The 17,611-nt window shown below is 41.1% G+C and overlaps 1 protein-coding gene across 2 annotated transcripts in view; it reads left to right on the forward strand.

Moving 5' to 3' along the window:
- Window positions 1–2,075: 2,075 nt before the first annotated feature.
- SEC31B (SEC31 homolog B, COPII coat complex component) overlaps window positions 2,076–17,611 on the forward strand; it is a 40,514-nt gene continuing 24,978 nt past the window's right edge. For both annotated transcript variants that reach the window (XM_026851268.1, XM_026851269.1), the window contains exons 1-12: window positions 2,076–2,249; window positions 4,251–4,339; window positions 5,885–6,008; window positions 6,820–7,015; window positions 7,766–7,861; window positions 8,937–9,077; window positions 9,581–9,723; window positions 9,932–10,031; window positions 11,942–12,103; window positions 14,529–14,681; window positions 15,426–15,656; window positions 17,122–17,196. In XM_026851268.1, the coding sequence (XP_026707069.1) occupies window positions 4,261–4,339; window positions 5,885–6,008; window positions 6,820–7,015; window positions 7,766–7,861; window positions 8,937–9,077; window positions 9,581–9,723; window positions 9,932–10,031; window positions 11,942–12,103; window positions 14,529–14,681; window positions 15,426–15,656; window positions 17,122–17,196 (1,500 nt within the window). In that variant the 5' untranslated portion in view covers window positions 2,076–2,249; window positions 4,251–4,260. The remainder of the gene's footprint in view (window positions 2,250–4,250; window positions 4,340–5,884; window positions 6,009–6,819; window positions 7,016–7,765; window positions 7,862–8,936; window positions 9,078–9,580; window positions 9,724–9,931; window positions 10,032–11,941; window positions 12,104–14,528; window positions 14,682–15,425; window positions 15,657–17,121; window positions 17,197–17,611) is intronic.

The following is a 17,611-nucleotide window of genomic DNA, read 5'->3' on the forward strand; positions in this document are numbered from 1 at the left end:
CTTGTTACCCCTGCGCCGGCGGGCCGGCTTCTGGGGAGCGTGGCTGTCCGACCTGGGCCGCGGAGAGGCCTCTGGCGTAGCCGAGTGCCTGTTGGTGACACCCGACGTCCGAGGTCACTTCCTTCCTAGACTTTCGCCCTTTTTCGCTGTCATACGGTGTAATGCTGCTGTGTGGAGCAAGCTGACTACATACGTGGATATGCACTCCCATCCCTACAGTTCTGTGGCACTTAGCAATAGCTTTTGAAAGTGCTCAGAGCACAAGAAGTTTCGTTATATATTATGGGAGCTGTCATGGAGGAATGTGCTGAGTCCTGGCCTGCCTTGCAACAACCCCGCCTTGCAAACACCAATGATTAGCTGAGATTAGCGTCCCTGTGCCTTCTGCCTCTGTAATCAGGGTTTATAATAAGCACTTACAAGAACAATCTGGCTATAGGGTATTTGGGAGCTGTGAAAGGAGAGTGTCAGAGCAATGTAAAGGGAAGGGCTGTATAGAGATTTTAAACTGATGCTGCGGTGTGGAGACTGTAGGACCATTTGTATCTTAACCACTGTGTTATGGCTGAGAGGCCTTTTTCAAGTCTTAGGGTGGCTACCTGTCACCTGGGTGACCTCGGACAAGTCTTCTGTTCTGCCCAAGTTTCACCTTTAGCTGAGGGGGATCAGGCTGTCAGCTTTTTTGTGTGCTGTTCTGGAAGTCCAATATCAGGAACTGTTCAGAGAGGAATGGTTGGGTGCCCAGTGGCAGGAGGAGGATTGGGGAAGTCAGTAGGAGGGGATTTTTGATTGATACTATTTGGGTGGTGCCAGAAAAGGCTTTATAGGGTGATAGCAGGCATGCTTATTATGGCAGCTTTGAGGGTCAATTACTGATACAACAACAACCACAGTCTTTTAGGATGTATTCTAAACCACAAATTTTTCGAGTTAGTGTAGGTGAGGAATTTTTGCCTCTGTCAGCATTGCCCATGTGGTCTGTCATGGTTTGAGAGCCATGTGCTTTTACTTTTCACTGTTTATCTGTGTGTTCTCCATTTCCTAGTGGTGGGGAGTGCTCTGACCTGCTGGGTTTTGCTTTGTAGACAGTGTTACCTTTTAAGGACACTGTGCCAGAAACCATGGCTGGGGGAGACTAGGGGGAAATGCTGCTTCTGTCCCTTGACTCCTACTGGGGCTGAGGTTCATTAATACATCAGATCTGTAATCAGATGTCTGTAGAAGGAGGAGGAATTGTCATGATTAACTAATTAGAGGTCCCGAGGAAAGTATGAGCTTTCTCATAAGTCTTAGAGACTAATTTGGGAGATGACAGCAGGTGGAAATCTCTCCTTAAAATTCTGTGGAAGAATTTGATGCTTATGAATTTTTCTCATGCAGCCACAAGAGGTTGCTAAAGAAGGGCTTTTTCCTGCTTTAAGAATCATGAGTCCTATCCTGGATACAGACATGCACATTGTGTAGAAGGGTCGCTTCTCTTAAGAGAGTAAGATTCAAATCAGGCTTTTTTCCCTTCCAAAGTCAGAGTCCACTGATTTAAGGAGGAGATGCTGTTGCATCCCTGCAGAACCTCAGCTGCAATAGAGCTGAACTGATAGGAGGTGCTTAAAAGATGGTGTGATACAGTGATGGTGGCTTCTTATGTGTGTCCTGTGGGCCTTCTCAAGTCTGTTGGCACTGCTGCTGCTTTGCCTTGAGGACCAGGAACACAGTGTACCTGTTCTTCTCCAGCACTTCTCCAGTTGTTCTGTTGATATGGAGCCACTCTAAATGGTGCCTTGTTTGCTTCCCTGTGTCTGGGTGAGTTATCATGAGCAAGACACTTTACCTTCATGTTCTGTCCTGACTTAAGTTTGTGAAAAGAGAACAGTGATGTTGACTTTCTTATACAAAATGCTCTATTGACAAGAGAATCTGGATAATTGATCAATTCTGTTCTGCATTTTTCTTGTGCCTTGTCTTTGTTTGCACATTAAATGCAAATTCTGCCAGACATGTAGTTAGTCCAGCACAGAGGATAAGGAGTGGGAGCTCATACCATTCACCCAGCTAAGTTTGTGATGGTTGTCCTCTTCATTGCTTCCTCACCAGCTAATTTACTAGAGGAAAGAGGTCTCTTGGCCACTGCTACTGATGTTCACAGGCAAGCTGCCCTTTCAAAAGCCAAGAACCAGTGAGACCTGTATATACAGACAGCTCCTACAATTGATGGATTGTAACTGGATGAGGAAGAGGCAAGAAAGGGATTGGTAAGGAACATACCACCTGTCCTGTTCCCCCACGTCAGTGGAGTCAAGTGATGCTTTGTGGAGTAGGCTGTTGCTAGCAGGTTCACCTGACTTCTCCTGGGGATGTTTTCATTGAAGAAAGGAGACCCGGACAGTGTTCCTGTGCTGCTTTGGGAGACAAATGAGTAGGCAGCAGAACTTCTTGGCAGAGAATGTGATGGAGCCCTAACGAGTGCTCTGCAGAGTGTGTCCCGAAAGATAGGAAAGTAAGCGTTAGAGATCCGTTATGGTGCTGACAAGGAAATGACCTTTCTACCTTTGTTCCTGGGTTGCATGAGGAAATAGTTGCACTTGTCTTATTGTACAAGAGTTCCATGAAGATTGCTCTGGACCTCAACTAAGTTGGGATAAGATTAATATGAGAATACTTAGAGCTTTGGGAGACAGTACTGCAGACTAATGCTAAAAAGCATTAAATAAATTCTAATCAAACAGCATGTTCTAATAGTGCATGAGGGAGAGAAAGGATGTCCTTAGCCTCTGACTGATGGTGGAGAAGAAACCCTAAAAAGAGTGTGGAGCAGTTAGCCAGGAGGTCCAAGATAAAGAAGCAATGCAGATCAGATTTTCCTTTGTGTGGTTCTCAGGAGGCCGTAGCTTCATATAAGCCACAAGATGATTAAATTTTCAGAATTGTTTTTTTTAGGGAGATGTTTTGGTCAAACAGTGGGCTAGCCACAGCAAGCTACCTTTATGAACTTGGGTACAAATAAACAACCATATTCTGGCCTGAGTAAGACCAAACTGTGAAGCACTGACACTTGTAACCCTGTATCTGAAGAGAGGGCCACATGATGCAGACTGTGGTTTAACTGTCAGCCTGGCTAACACAAACAGTGTCAAGTAACCAGGAGAGGTTAATCAGTGAGCTGGCAAGATGCAGTGTTTTGCTGTGCTGCCTGCTGACAGTTTTACTTTATTCAGCATGGTATCATCTGAGTGCATAGTTAGCAGTTCTGTTTAGCTAGAGTTAAAAAAAAAAAAGACTGCACTGCAGCCGAGCTTGAAGGTTTAGGAACTGCTCATGAGAGTCACCCCGATAGCCTGTGAATGGTATGTCCACACATTGTTTGTTACTGACATGCCTAGAAGCCCTGGGCATAGTCTGGAATGCAGAGGTGCTGGGTGCTTTCTCCTCAGAAAGAAGAGGATCCTACATGGAACAATAATTTATATGCAGTTTTGCAACCTTCTGGCTGTTGTTTGACTTTCAATTACGCCGCTACATTATTGCCCAACTAATGTCTCTCTAGTGATAATGGGGAAGTTGTGTTCCCATTTTACAGGTGTCAGTTGATGTATCCAGAGTAAATAAAAAGAATTGTTGTCAGAGATGAGATTGAAACCCAATTCTTCTGGATCGCTTCTTTTCACCTTCTACCATTTAGAAACTCAAGCAGAAAGTAAAATTAATTTTTCCTTTTTGTTTCTCAGAGGAACGAGAACAAAGTACATTAACTGAATTGGCTCATGATAGCATTGCACTTTGTTTTCTATTGCCACGTCACTTTTTTGCTTGGAGTTTAGCCTGCCCTGACATTCTTTCTTCAGCTTGTTCAGAGAGAGCAACTAGTGCTTTGCAAATACATTTGTTTACATTAATTTCTGCAGCTGATTTAAACCAGCCTGGACTGAAGACTTTAGTATGTTGTTTAATTTAGATCCCATTCCTTTTACTGAAGCTCTCCTGTAATTGGGGTATATGAAAGAGATATATATATATATATGAAGAAAATCTGGAATAAGACATCCGGGATTGGGTTTTTTTCATTAATTCTAAAATACTCTAATTCTTTCTTGTGAAAGTGTATACACTAGCTCAGGAAGTAACAAGTAACTTCTCTCTGTTGAGAGTGATTTGTTTGTATGGTACCTTTGTTAGGAGATATCCTGTTATCAGTGTGATTATTTTCATGTTGACTTTATCCCACTGTTCTAACCACTGTGTGATATTTCTTCTAGAGCCTAAAAAATGAAGCTAAAGGAAATTGAGCGAACAGCTGTCCAGGCATGGAGTCCATCTAACCACCACCCCGTTTATCTAGCAACAGGTAATCTTCACAATTTGTGAAAATTAAAGCATGAGTCACAGAGAGATTTTATGTAGAGTTGTATTGTCTTTCACTTTGAACAATTCCCACCTTAATAATCTCTTGAAAACTTACAAGCAATATACCAAAAACATTGTAACCTTAATTTTTTTTTAAAGTGACCTGTACAGGATTATTTATGTGCCCAGCTTGGACACCTTAAAAGTCAGTGATTTTTTCAAAGAGTGAATACATGGCTTTTTGGATCTAACTTCTAATTAAGTCCACATGAACTCCAACACCTGCTTGCTATAAAAAATAAACCAAAATAAGGTTACTTGGTATGTCTGTGAAAAAAGAAGTTCATTCTAATCATGCTCATTTAAGTTCACTTTTACTTTGTAGGTCTTCAGACATTATCACGTGGTTTGACAATCAAATAATAGAAACCTCTTCTTCCTAAAGTTGCACGTTTCAGTTATCATTCAATTTTCAATATTTCTGCAAAACCTTAAATTTGAATTTTGTTGATATTATTCATTATTTACTATTGTTATAATAATTTTATTTTCCAAAGCGCAAAGTCAGCCTGTTCACTGAGTTGGCAGTGGGTGAGTTTAGTGTCTGTGGGACCAACAGCTTGGGTTGTCTGCCCAACGTGAGAACTAGTCAACTCTGTCTCCTGCCTGGGTTGTGCAGTGCTACCATATTGTTTTGCTCTTTTTTTTCAGGGATTGCTGTCAAAAGAAAGTGACAAAAGTTCAGATGTTGCCTTAAAAGCAACATTACCATTTTTGGGATAAATAGTCTATTTTTTGTTTCTCTAATAAGGACAGATTTTTGGTTGGACAAAAGGTCTTGGCTTCAGTCTGCTTTAGAACAGAAACTGCATAGTTTCATAATTTGTACTGCTTTTTAATAGTCTCTTGAGCACTTTCCATGCCATAGGCAGTTACAAAGACCTCTGTGGTAACTGGGTGACTGTTTTCCTGGCAATGTCCCATTAGGCAATGTTAAATCTAGTTTTAGGTTTTATTCTGTAAGCTAGTGAGAAGGGAGGAAGCTAACCACTGTGTGACTGCTAGCTGTCCATGGGTTGTTGGGGAATGTTTGGTTGGCTAAGGTTGAAGAACTTTTGCTGTAGACCAGATTTAGAAGGTTTGATCAAGACATACAGTCATGGTTGAGGAGCAGTATGTGGAAGTATTTGGGTTCATACTTGTAGCAGGGTTGTGACTGCATTTGTGAGTTAGATAAAGACTCAGTATCAGAAGCTGTGGCTGCTTGGAAGGGGATATATGAATTATATTTATCCCAAGAGAGAAAGGTATTTGTATAACAGTGACCCTGTTGCCCAGAATTTTTTGAAGAAGTTCTAATTTATTTCAAAGTCTTTGTCATAATTGTTGGTTCCTCTTTCTGACATATTTTAATATGTCCTCTCCTTGAATAGACACAGCCAAAGTTGTGTTGACTATCAAGAATAGGTTTCCAATGCACTGCTCTTTTAGTATCTTGTGCTCTTGAAAAAAGTGCCTACTTGTTTTGCCCTTGTACTTCTGCTAGGAACATCTGCCCAACAACTGGATGCATCGTTCAGTACAAATGCCACCTTGGAAATATTTGAGGTTGACTTCAGGGATCCCTCCCTAGACATGAAGCAGAAAGGAACACTTCCTGCCTCAAACAGGTACTAGACCCTCATACTGACATATCAATCAGTGGAACTGGAAAGGGCTTTTCTTGTACAAGAAAGGAGAAGAAGAGATGGTATTTTGGGGGTATAAAGCAATCTTTTGGATAAATTGACTTCTGTCTTCAAGAATTGAATGTTTTTGTTGACATAGGTCATGTTGGGTGTAAAAGTACAGCGGTTGGACCATTGTAGAAATCTGAAAGGACTTATATGGTAGTCAGTCAGGACAGTCATTCTGTATCATTTGAATTTGCTGGGGCTAATGATTTGTAAATTAGTAGTAGAGACAGTAAAGACAGTAGAAGCAGAGTGAAACTTGTCTTCCAGCTTTTCAAGACAAGGCAATTTCTTAGGCTCATCAGTGTGGGTGACATTTGCACCCAGTGTAGAACACAGCCTTGATTTGTAACTAGCAGCTTTTACAGCGTGTAAACATATTTTTCAGGTAATAGCTCTGGAAAAGAAGGCATATAGTCCTTTAATCTGAATTTTTTTATAGTGTAGGTTTGAGAAATTCACCCACCAAATCCCCTATGAGGTCCTAAACATTTTAAGGGGAAGAAAAAGAGGGACAGATTAGCTCTTCCTTTGTAAATTCCCCTTAAAAGTTTTTGGAAGGAGGCTCATTTCTTTTTCCTCATGTAAGACCCACAGTCATCGTCAAAGGGAAATAGTTATTTAAGGTGTAGACTGATCATTATGTTTGACAGGTCAGAACATGGATGTGGTTTTTGGTAATGCAGAGGGTGTCTTGCCTTCCACCAAATACTGTAGCCTACGCCAACTTTATTTTCTTCTCTTTTAGGTTTCATAAGCTGATCTGGGGTAACTTTGGAAATGGGTCCCCAGAGTCCTCTGGAGTGATCATTGGTGGAGGGGATAATGGTGTACTGACAATGTACAGTGTGCACCACATCTTGGCTTCAAAGAGCGAGCCTGTAATTGGGCGGACAGAGAAGCATTCAGGCCCAGTTCGAGCACTTGACTTTAACCCTTTCCAGGTATGCAACATTAAGATACTTATAAACAAATGAAAATTTATCTCCATATTGAAAAAAAAAAAAAAAAATTTCCTTTGTGAGATTTATAAACTGAAGAAATAGTTTTTAACCTGAAAGAGGCATGGTAGTTGTGACACAGGGTTGGTTTGGGACTCAAGATTTGGGACCTTGATCAAGTATTTTACGTCTCTGTAAAAACATGTCTTGTAATACTGTTACATGTTAGACCATTAATCATTTGAAATCAGAACTTTTTTTATTTTTTCAGTTGGTGTCTAATTCAGTGCAACTCTGATCACACTTAAAGTGACTACAATGTGAGTAGTGAACACAACACAAGCTCTTGTGGTAGCACAAAGGCAAATTGAAAGTTGTCTGCAGACCCTTGTGGGAAGCCTGCCTCTTCTGAGAAGAAATGTCCTTGGTGCCAGGATGAAGGGCAAAGGCTCAGCTGGCCAGAGACAGCAGCTTCCAGGCCTGTGGCAAAGTTTCATTATGAGTAACATCAGCCACCTGCACATGTAGCTTGCTAGACAAAATTTAAACAGGTCTGTACCATGGCACAGCTGAAGGCACGAAGGCCAGAAATGTGCTTGGTTCCAGTTAGTATCTTTCTGCTTACCAGTGACTGTGAATTGCAGTTCTCATCTGACTTCAGAAACTTTAGGGTTTTTTGCTTACATTTATTTTTTTTAAAAATCTGTCCTCTTTCCCAGTGAAACTCAGCTGAGCTTTTCTTTTTTTCTACAGAGTAACCTTTTGGCTTCTGGAGCCAATGATTCTGAAATTTTCATCTGGGACTTGAATAACTTCAGTGTGCCTATGACTCCAGGGGCTAAGTCACAGGTAAATGAGTTTTCCTGTGGGCAATACTCTTGCAGTTTTGTATCAGTAGATGAGGCAAAAAGATGTGTGTGAAGTAATCCTGGTCTAGTCAGTTGAAGGGGGAATGACCTTGATATCTGTCAGGAGAAAGATGAATCAGAACTGACTAATCAGCTTCATTCTGGGGAAATGGAGAGAGTGTTATAAGGGGAGGGGAAGTAGGCTGGCAAGCTCTGGAAGGATGCACTTTACGTGGATGGGTAAGCTCTTTGTGGATTTGTACCAAGTAACTGACCAGTTTATCTTGTGATCCAGCTGGGGCATGTGTGATGGATTAAGAAGGCTTATTGGACCTTCTCTGAGAAACGAATTTACTTCAGGCTTCAGCTGAAGCTTTTCATATCTCATGAAAGTAATACCCCTAGCAGAGCCAGTGAGCCATTTAATGCATCTTGGCTGGCTATTACTCCCAGATGTTTCCTGAGTTTGAAGAGGAAGAAGCTTCTGATCTTCTAATACTGATTATGTTATTCAGGGCAATCAACTTCTGCAAGTGAAAAAGTTATAGTAAACTTGCCTAAAAGCAGGCCAAGTTTTTCCTCCAATAAGCCTCTCATTTGTCTCCTTGCCTATCTCCTGCATTGTAGTAGCTACAGTAACAGCAATTAGCCTTGAATGCCTCATCATTTTCCATCTCGCTGCACTCCTGAAATGTTGGACAAGGTCATCTTTACATTTAACTTCATCTCAGGAGTCAGGGTAGAAGCATCTATGTTATCTCAGCAGCAGTTCTCTCTGGACTGATTTATGACATATTTGGCCAATGCAGAATCCAATACCTGCTCCCAAAATGCAAAGGTGCTTTTTCAGGTGACGTTCCCCCATAGAATTTGACTGTCCACTGTACATTCTGAGTAAACGACTTTCCATGCTCTCTAGTCTTTCTGGTCAGTGCTGCTATTTCCAGTTAGTTGATCAGTGATTGAAGAGAATAATTTATATATCCTCAAATAAGTCAAAGCTAGTGACAGAACCCTGTGATTTGTGTTCCCTCAACATGGGAATAATGGATATGTGGCCTTTCCTATCTTGGCAGCCTCATGAAGACATCAGTGTGGTGTCCTGGAATCGTCAGGTGCAGCATATCCTGTCCTCAGCTCACCCCAGCGGCAAGGCTGTGGTTTGGGACCTCAGAAAGAATGAGCCTATCATCAAAGTCAGTGACCACAGTAACAGAGTGAGTGGAGGAAACACTGTGACTCCAACTAGCTTGCAACATGCCACATGTGACTGCAAAGCAGTGGCACAGGGTCTTGAGATCAAGGGGTTTTATGGTGAGAGCTGTTGACATTGGTTCTCTTGGAGCTGTAGCATCAAAGCACCTCTCTTTCTTTCTCTAATGAAATGGAGAAATGAGACCTGTAGATACTCCTAAAATTAGGGCATCCTTGCATTCAGTTTCTATGTTCACAGCTCATTTATGAGCAGCCTCCTGCATTTTAATCCCAGCTGTCTCCTTAGATCAACTTTGAACTAGTCCTTCAACTTCTATATGCTTAGTGGGTTTTCTGCTGTGTGGAGAAAGTAAATAAGCTTGCTTCCCACAGCAAGACATTGCTAGGCTTGCTTTATGTCAAGCATTCTAGGCGAGTTAAGCGCAGAATAACGTGGCTTTGGGCCATTTTTGCTATTGTCAGCTTGCTTTGCTAAATTTTCAGCCTATGCTATTTTTGTCCCTAGATGCATTGCTCAGGAATGGCCTGGCATCCAGAAGTTGCAACCCAGCTAGTCCTTTCCTCTGAGGATGACCGCTTGCCAGTGATCCAAATATGGGACTTACGTTTTGCTACCTCTCCTCTGAGCCAGCTGGAAGGGCACACGAGGTGAGCGCCTGCTTGTTGTGTTGCCTTCTTTAAAAGGCAGACATCTGAGAAACTGGACTTAGGCTAACTATGATTTTTTTCTAGGTCTGCTTTGTTTCACAGATAATCTGGTTGAGGGTAGAGGTGCATTTCTGCTGCTTTCTTGGTGACAGGGTGGGAGAGTGGTCTGTGTATGAAATACAACTGATTTCTTTCTGATCTATTTTAGGGGAGTTCTCTCTGTGTCTTGGTGCCAGGCTGACCCTGAACTGCTGTTGAGTAGTGCCAAAGACAACCGGATCTTGTGCTGGAACCCAAGTATGGGAGAGGTACATAACCACAGCTATAAGTACACATGGTCTGCTTTATACAGAGTTGTGTGCTATGCTATGTATGTGTACCTTCTCTGTATCCCTGTGGAATGCCAATGTAATTTCCTCCAGTATGTCTTCTGCATTCTTCCTGTCTGGGGTGAATGAGAGTGTTGTCCATATCCAGACCCAGACTGAAAACAGCAGAAACAGGCAGAGATTTTCTTTGATGTATCTGTGTCCAGAGGTTGTAGAGGGAAGAAAGCTTTAACTAAAACTTAGTTTCAGTTAATTATGATTACTCTGGCTATGTTCACACATGTAGTGTTCTCTGTGTCCATTTGTTTCTTCTTCTTCCTTCTCCTAGGGTTGCAAGTTTGCAGGGGGAAACTTAAAGGACAATGGGTAGCATTTGTTGAGGGGGGAACAATGTAATTAAATGTGTGTAAACCTTATTCATAGTACAGTGATTTCACATGTATGTGCTTATCTAGTCATGTATCTCAAAATTACCATCTCTGAAATATTTTGCTACTACCTGAATTAAAATAGGACTGTGTAAAAATTTTTTTCTGAAAACCTATTCAATGCTCAATTTCTGGATAAAATGAATTTTGAACAAAGTTCCTGTAGTTGATCTTGATGATAGCATGAGGAAGGTACTCTAACAATACTGAACGAAGTCCAGCTGGGAGCCCCAGGCTGGATTCATTTCATGGGACAATTTCACTTAGCTGACCACATTTGCCTTGGAGGCATGGAAAAAAATTAATCCATTTTCATAAAATGCATGAAATGCTGTGTTGTGGTTTCATAAGGTTTGATGCTCGTTCTGTACAGATGTTTAGTGGTTAGAAGAGAATCAGACTCTGAAATATTCCTGAAGTCTGATTTTTACTAAAGTTTTTTAACTGTGTTTTAGTGGAAAAATTTAAAAAAACAATTTTATTGCAGTTGGTTTATCTTTATGCATGCTTCTGTAGATCTGCAGAGTCCAAATTCAGCTTGGACGTTTATGTACAAACCATTGTTAGGGAGCTGTTCTTGACTTGGTACTAATGAACAGAAAATTTTCAGGTGATATAAAAATGGGAAAGGTTTTCAATAGTAAGGACAGTACAGTTATACAGAGTGACTGATCTGTTGAGGTTGGGGAAGGGTTGGTTTATTAGGTTTTTGGGAAATATTGGGGATTTTTTTTTTTAATTTAGCAATCTATATTTTAATATAAGCAAATGCAAGGTTTTATACCTGGGAATGAAAATGCAGATTATATTCCCACAGAGAAGGAAGCTGTGATTCTCTGTGCTTTGTGTCTATGAAGCATAAAGAAAATCTTCATTTTACAGACTGGAGGTTCAAAGGTTGTGTTAATATGTTGCCCAGTGTCAGGCAGGAAGTGTGTGACTGAGACATGAATTGATCTTTGAATTTTTGAGTGCTGGACCAGAAGCTTGCTGACTGCAATATCCTTCATAGTTCATCTGCAGCTATTACGGTCCTCTTCCGTTGTTGTACTTTTTTTTGTAGGCTTTTATTTTCCTTGTCAAATTTCTTTGTCCAGACTGTTCTTTCTGTTTACATGTTCTTGCTCATGATACCTTCTTGCCTTTTGGCTTCTGCTTTTCTTGTGTTGTTTTCTGGTGTGTCTCCCTTGTTTAACAGCAGGTGCAACAGTACAGACTTGTTTCTTTTGCATTTTGTTCTATAATTGGAATCGTATGGTATAGCAGCTTCCTGTGGCTTTCTGTGGTTTGGATTCAATGCACTATAACTCAGTTGCAGTGCATCCTTCAAGAATAAAAAATAAGAGGCTTGTGTACAATGGTGATATGTAAATAAAGTATGACACACTTGCTGTGGGCAAGTAATTTGGGGAAAGCAGGCAACTATTAGTGTTGTGCTTCTGCCTTCTCTTTCTGTGGCAGGTGGTTTACGAGTTGCCTATTCGGAGTCAGTGGTGCTTTGATGTCCAGTGGTGTCCTAGGAATCCTTCAGTCTTCTCTGCTGCCACTTTCGATGGGTGGATCAACATTTATTCTGTTATGGGTGGGAACTTAGAAGCTCAACAGAAGACGCAGGCTGACAAGGTAAAGTCCTGCGAACATGTTACAGAATGGCAATTACTTACCCGACTTCTGAGAACTTTAGAAGCACACATGTGTAACAGCATGATTTTTAAGTGATGCAGTCTGTCCCACCCACCAGGACATATAGCTGTATGGTGTGGGAACCATAAGCTACCTGTGCTAGTTTGAAAACAAACTAGTGGGAGACACCAAGTCAGAATAACAATTTAATAAGGGAAAAAAAATTATAAAGGCAGATAGCACTGGGTTAAACTGAGTCAGGATACAACCTGACACCCTGTTAATCACGGTGGTGGTAGCAGTCTGGTAGAATGGTGGCTGCAGTCCCCCCGAAGCAGTGATCCTGTAGAAAAAAAAAGATCTGCTCTTCCTCAGAAAAGTCCAGTGGTGGCTAAGTAGCTCCTGTCCTCTGCAAATCCAGTGGAAAAGAGAGCGTCTCTGGTATTCAGAATCTCAGGTTATATCCAGGATGGAATGCTGGTTTTCTCCCTCTGGGTGGAGCATCTCAGAATGGGATAATGAGTCATGCTGTATGGCATTGATGGGCCATTAACAGAGAGATAGTCTGGAGGGGTGTGGCGGGGAAAGCAAGGAAACACTGCCCCACCTGATTTCCACAGCTCATGAGGATGGTAATAGAATACACTGCGACCCAGGACACTACCTGTGTGGGGACTTAATATCCACCAAGTCCCAAAGGGACTACATTGCCTCTTGACAAAGGTATCTCAGTATTTCTTGTAAAATTCATTAAAGTGTGTAAAGAGAACAAGATCAAGTGTAGTTTTGATGTTATATGTATTTTATGGTTATTAATACTAGACTAAAAATAAAGAAGCACACCTGTTAGAGCAACAAGCTTGTCTTGTCATTAGGATAAAATTAAATACATGATACTAATTAATACATCTTATTCTTTATTAGTTCAGAAGATAATTTTTAGAAGTAGTTTATAAGTCACTATTAGCAGTTTTCAAGTCAGTTAACTATAACTTGAAGCATGTTAATATTTTGATACTGAAACCCATTACTTAGCTGATGAATAGATGGGCAAACTCTGAACAGATTAAATGTCAGTACTGTCTAAAATTTTAGTTTTGATCTGGTGTCTAGTCTTTTAATTCCCTCCCTCTCTCGCAGCCAACAAATGCCTTATAATACAGGTTTTAAGAGAATAGGTATGAGCTGGCTTAAGTGTTATTTATGTAGTCATTTACAGCTGTCTGAGTTCAGTTTCATATGATTTGCAAGAGAAAGAAAATACTTTATCAAGCAGCAGCTGTAGGAGATTAAGGATTTATTTAACCCGTGGAGAATTTTCTTTCTGTGCATTCTTCATGTGCATGCACTACACTTCCACTATTCACAGTTGGAGAACAGTAGGGTAGAATAACTCCTAGATAAATAGAATAACAAATAAGAACAAAAATAGGAGGAGATAATGACAGTTATGGAGTTTGTGACCAAGAGATCTCTTTCATCTAGGCTCCATGGTATCAGGACAGAAATTCTGTTGGAGACCTTGTGGTTGATATTACTGGTACCCTTGATAGTGTGTTTTTATTTTTTGAAGGTTTAGAGTGATTGATCTGTCAAGTATATGCTGTTCCTCCAGGAAGTGGTCTTTCTGTGGAATTGGTTTCCCCTCAAGACATGAAAGACAAAATATGTAGGTCTTGCCTGTGATTCTTTGTTTGGCAACCTTAACTTAATGAGCATTGTATTGCTTCTTTTCATGTATGCTGGTCAGCTCTATTTTGGAGCTATGCCCTATGGTCCAGTCAAACTTGAACAGGGTTATCTTTAGCAAACAATAAATCTATGCCAACAATGTTAGCAATTAAGAATGCTTGTGAACAGCATTGTGTGTATGCTCACTGACTTCCTAAATGTCAGAAATCCAGATCAGAGGCCACCTTTGACATTCTCTTGTCTAGGCAAGAAAGTCTGAAGGGATTATTTCACCAGCCTCATCTAAGCTATAAAAGTTTAAGACAGTCCTTAAAACTAACCCACTTGAAAGACTCCAGCAACAGAAAGGAAGTCAGCATTCCTTTGTGAGCCAAACACAGAATAAGTTGGACAACTTTTGACCATATGTTGTCACTGTCTTTCATATAACAAGTAATTCTGTAACCCCTGTGTTTACGAGCTGGATGCTAGGCCAGGCAGTGTTTGTTACGGAATTTCCATCTTGCTAATGAAAAATTACTTGAAAATCTCTCAGGGTGAAGCTTTCTTGAGAAATAATTTCTGAAACTGTTTGGAAATACCATTTCTGTCACATGGAGGCTTGGTGGTATTCCAGGAAGAGGTGCTGTAATAGCCTTTTTCTTCATCAGAGAGAAAAGCAGTAGTGTTTTGTGCTTACTCCATACAGAGAGGAATTTAATTATGTTTTATTCCTTTCTCTGCCTGAGTCTAGATCTCTTCCTCTTTCAACAACCTGGATCCCTTTGGCACAGGACAGATCCTTCCTCCTTTGCAGGTGCCAGAGCAAGTAGCTCAGACTACCTTGATTCCACCATTAAAAAAGCCACCCAAGTGGATTCGCAGACCTGTGGGGGTTTCATTTGCAGTAAGTGAATGGATCATCCTTAGCTTAAAATGCAACAGTTGTTTGATCTTGTGACAGAATCCTTTTCTTTTGATAGAGAAGCCTTTTTATCTTCCTACTGCTTGTTCTAGTGCCTGTTTAATGCTGTGCAGTGTGGTGTCCCATGGAGCAAAGCTCTTTTGCTCAACATTCATGTATATTTCCAACAAGAAGGAGTCCTGTAGCAGAGAATGGGAGGTTATAAGTGAGAGTTAACAAAGGTAAAGAAGACTCATAAAAGATGTCCTTGTAAGGCTGTAACATGCATTCCCATTCTTCTCTGTCTCTTTGCTTCCTATCCAGGTATTTAATTTTCTTCACCTTTGCTCCTAAATCAGAAGGCTGAATTGTTCTTTTAGCCTGTGGCTTGACTTGTTCTCTGTGTTGTCTGCCATTCACATGATAGTTTTTATTATTGCAGCCTGCCTCTCTGTATTAGAAAAGAACAAACAGTTCCAAATGTACTTTTTTCTCTGTGCCTCTCTAAAGTTTACAATTGTCTAGGCCTGATAGGACATGCACAAGTGTTACAGTTATCAGTTTTCAGCTGAAGGGCTTGTGATAGGGACTCCCTCAATGTCCCTACCATCCCTATGCATTAAACTGTTTGTGTTCCTTGTAGTCACAGCTGGAGCTTGAGTCAATCTTGCTGAAGTAAGAGCTAAGTGAGATGCTTTTATCTTTGTTTATAAGAATGTTTACTGTGTCTCCCTCTGTCTTTCTCAGTTTGGAGGAAAACTTATTTCCTTTGGTCTTGCCAAAGCTCCTGGACAGCAAATGCAGCAGACTTACCCACACCAGGTATTCATCAGTCAAGTCACTACTGAAACTGAATTCCTGCTCCGATCCAGAGAACTGCAGATGGCCTTGCAGTCAGGGAACCTTCTTGATTACTGCCAGGGCAAGATCCAGACAGCCAAGTTGCCATTTGATGAGAACCTTTGGAACTTCTTGAAGGTAGGAGGATGGCTGTCGTGGAACACAGAGATTAGTTCTTTTACAGTCCTGGGGTGGAATGTGTTCATTATGGTCCTCTGTAGCCCTTTATATTCCTGTTCTTTAAGATGTAAAATGGAACTGAATAGGCTACTTAGTTACTTGTTTAAAGAAAAGGTTTTGCAATTGGAGTCTTGGGGGTTGCCTTATTTTTCAGTAATGTTTTTTTCAGTTAACTCATTTGGGCTTTCTGTCAAGGTGCTAAACAGGATTTTCTCATTTCAACCCACTGCCAAGCTACATCTGCCTGCTACCTGTGGAGCCCTACTGTTATTATTTCTCAAGGCAAAGTCCAAATGGGCAATGAGATTCCCCAGTAATAAGAAAGAGAGCTGTTGTGGCATGAGGGATGACTGTAGCCCTACATAAGATGATGGTTTCATTGACAGTTTGGTAATACAAAAGTTTGGTAATGAGGAGTGGCTGCCTTTATGGAGGGGCAGGGCTTAGCCTTGGTAGTGTTTTACAGACTGTGTGTAGGGCAAAAATTTGGGATTCTTTCCATAGTACTACATTTGCATGGGGAATCACATCTCTTGAATAGGATGGCCAGGTGTTGTCTAGGTGGTGACAGTAGCCTCCATTGCAAGGGTCATTGCAACAATGTCTTCAGCTGCATTGGATGAGATATGTCAAACTGTTGTTCCAGTGAATTTTTGTAATCCAGCTGGCCCATGGTCTTGTGAACCCACTCCAGCACGTACAAGATCTATTACTATTGATTGTCTTAAACTACAAACCAAGCTTCTGTACAAAAGACTATGCTGCATGACCATTTCCACATCCACAAGAACAGTTTCTACTGACTGTTTACAAGTATCTTATCTATGTACAGTTTGGTCAGTTCTGTAGTAGGAGTAGCCTGGGACTTACAGAGACAGACAAAATCTCCTTGCAGAATGTTAATCATGATTAAAAGCATACAAATAGCGCCTGTCAATTAGGCTGCGTGAAGCCTGGGGGAATCTCTGGAACTGTCTGAAATCCTCATACTCGAAGCTTCTGTAATAATTAATTAACTAATTTTTGTGAAGCCAGCTAGGAGTTCAGGCAACCACCTTGTCTCAGTTTCATCCCAACTTGAATAAGTCCATTGTCTCTAAGCAGAGATTAGTTTGGCAATTCCTAGACCATCCAGGGAATTAATGTCCAAGGACAGGCACTAAGTATACATACAGTCATAGCCCTGATACACAGTTATACCTCAGTTGTAGCTATGTGACAAACTTGAATTTCACCCTTTTTTCATGTTTATAACTTAAATTTCCCACAGTAGTCATTGGGTAGACTTGTCATAGTTGAGTTCCTTATCTATAAACTGTGCTCTAAACTTTGCTGCTGCCAGAGGCAGACAACTGTTGGTAGTGTGTAGATGCCTAGAATTTTACATATTTTCTTGTCTTTTTCAATATACTTTGGGACTCAGGTGAATCTGGAGCAGGAGTCCAGGACTAAACTCCTCAAACTACTGGGTTACAGTAAAGAGGATCTGCAAAAAAAGGTAAGGGGCCCTTCCATTAGAGAGAAACTTTTACAGGACAAAAGCTGCTGCAGGAGAGCTGTAAAGTCCCTGCTAGAAATGACTGAGTAATCTCACAGCACACAAAAGAGCAAACTGTATGAAATTTCAGCTGAGAGGCACCTCAAATATCCTCTGTTAAAAAGAAAATGCAGGATATAACTAGCTATACAGGATCAAACCAAAGGGCTCTTGAGCCCAGTTACCTTACTTCCAGTTGTTGGTGCTGTGGAAGGTGTATAACAGCACTGCAGCTGAGAGCTGCTCCTAGCACCCAGCTCTCTGTATCTCAGGGGATTCTTCAGCCAGGAAGAAAGTGACAGTTGAAGGCAGTCTGGCATAGCACTGATGGAGCTGCAGGGAAGGCAACTCTTGTAGCAGCATGGAAAATGTTCTA

This window comes from Athene cunicularia, assembly GCF_003259725.1.
Source record: "Athene cunicularia isolate RWA chromosome 6 unlocalized genomic scaffold, athCun1 chr6_part1, whole genome shotgun sequence".
Taxonomy (NCBI): Eukaryota; Metazoa; Chordata; class Aves; order Strigiformes; family Strigidae; genus Athene; species Athene cunicularia.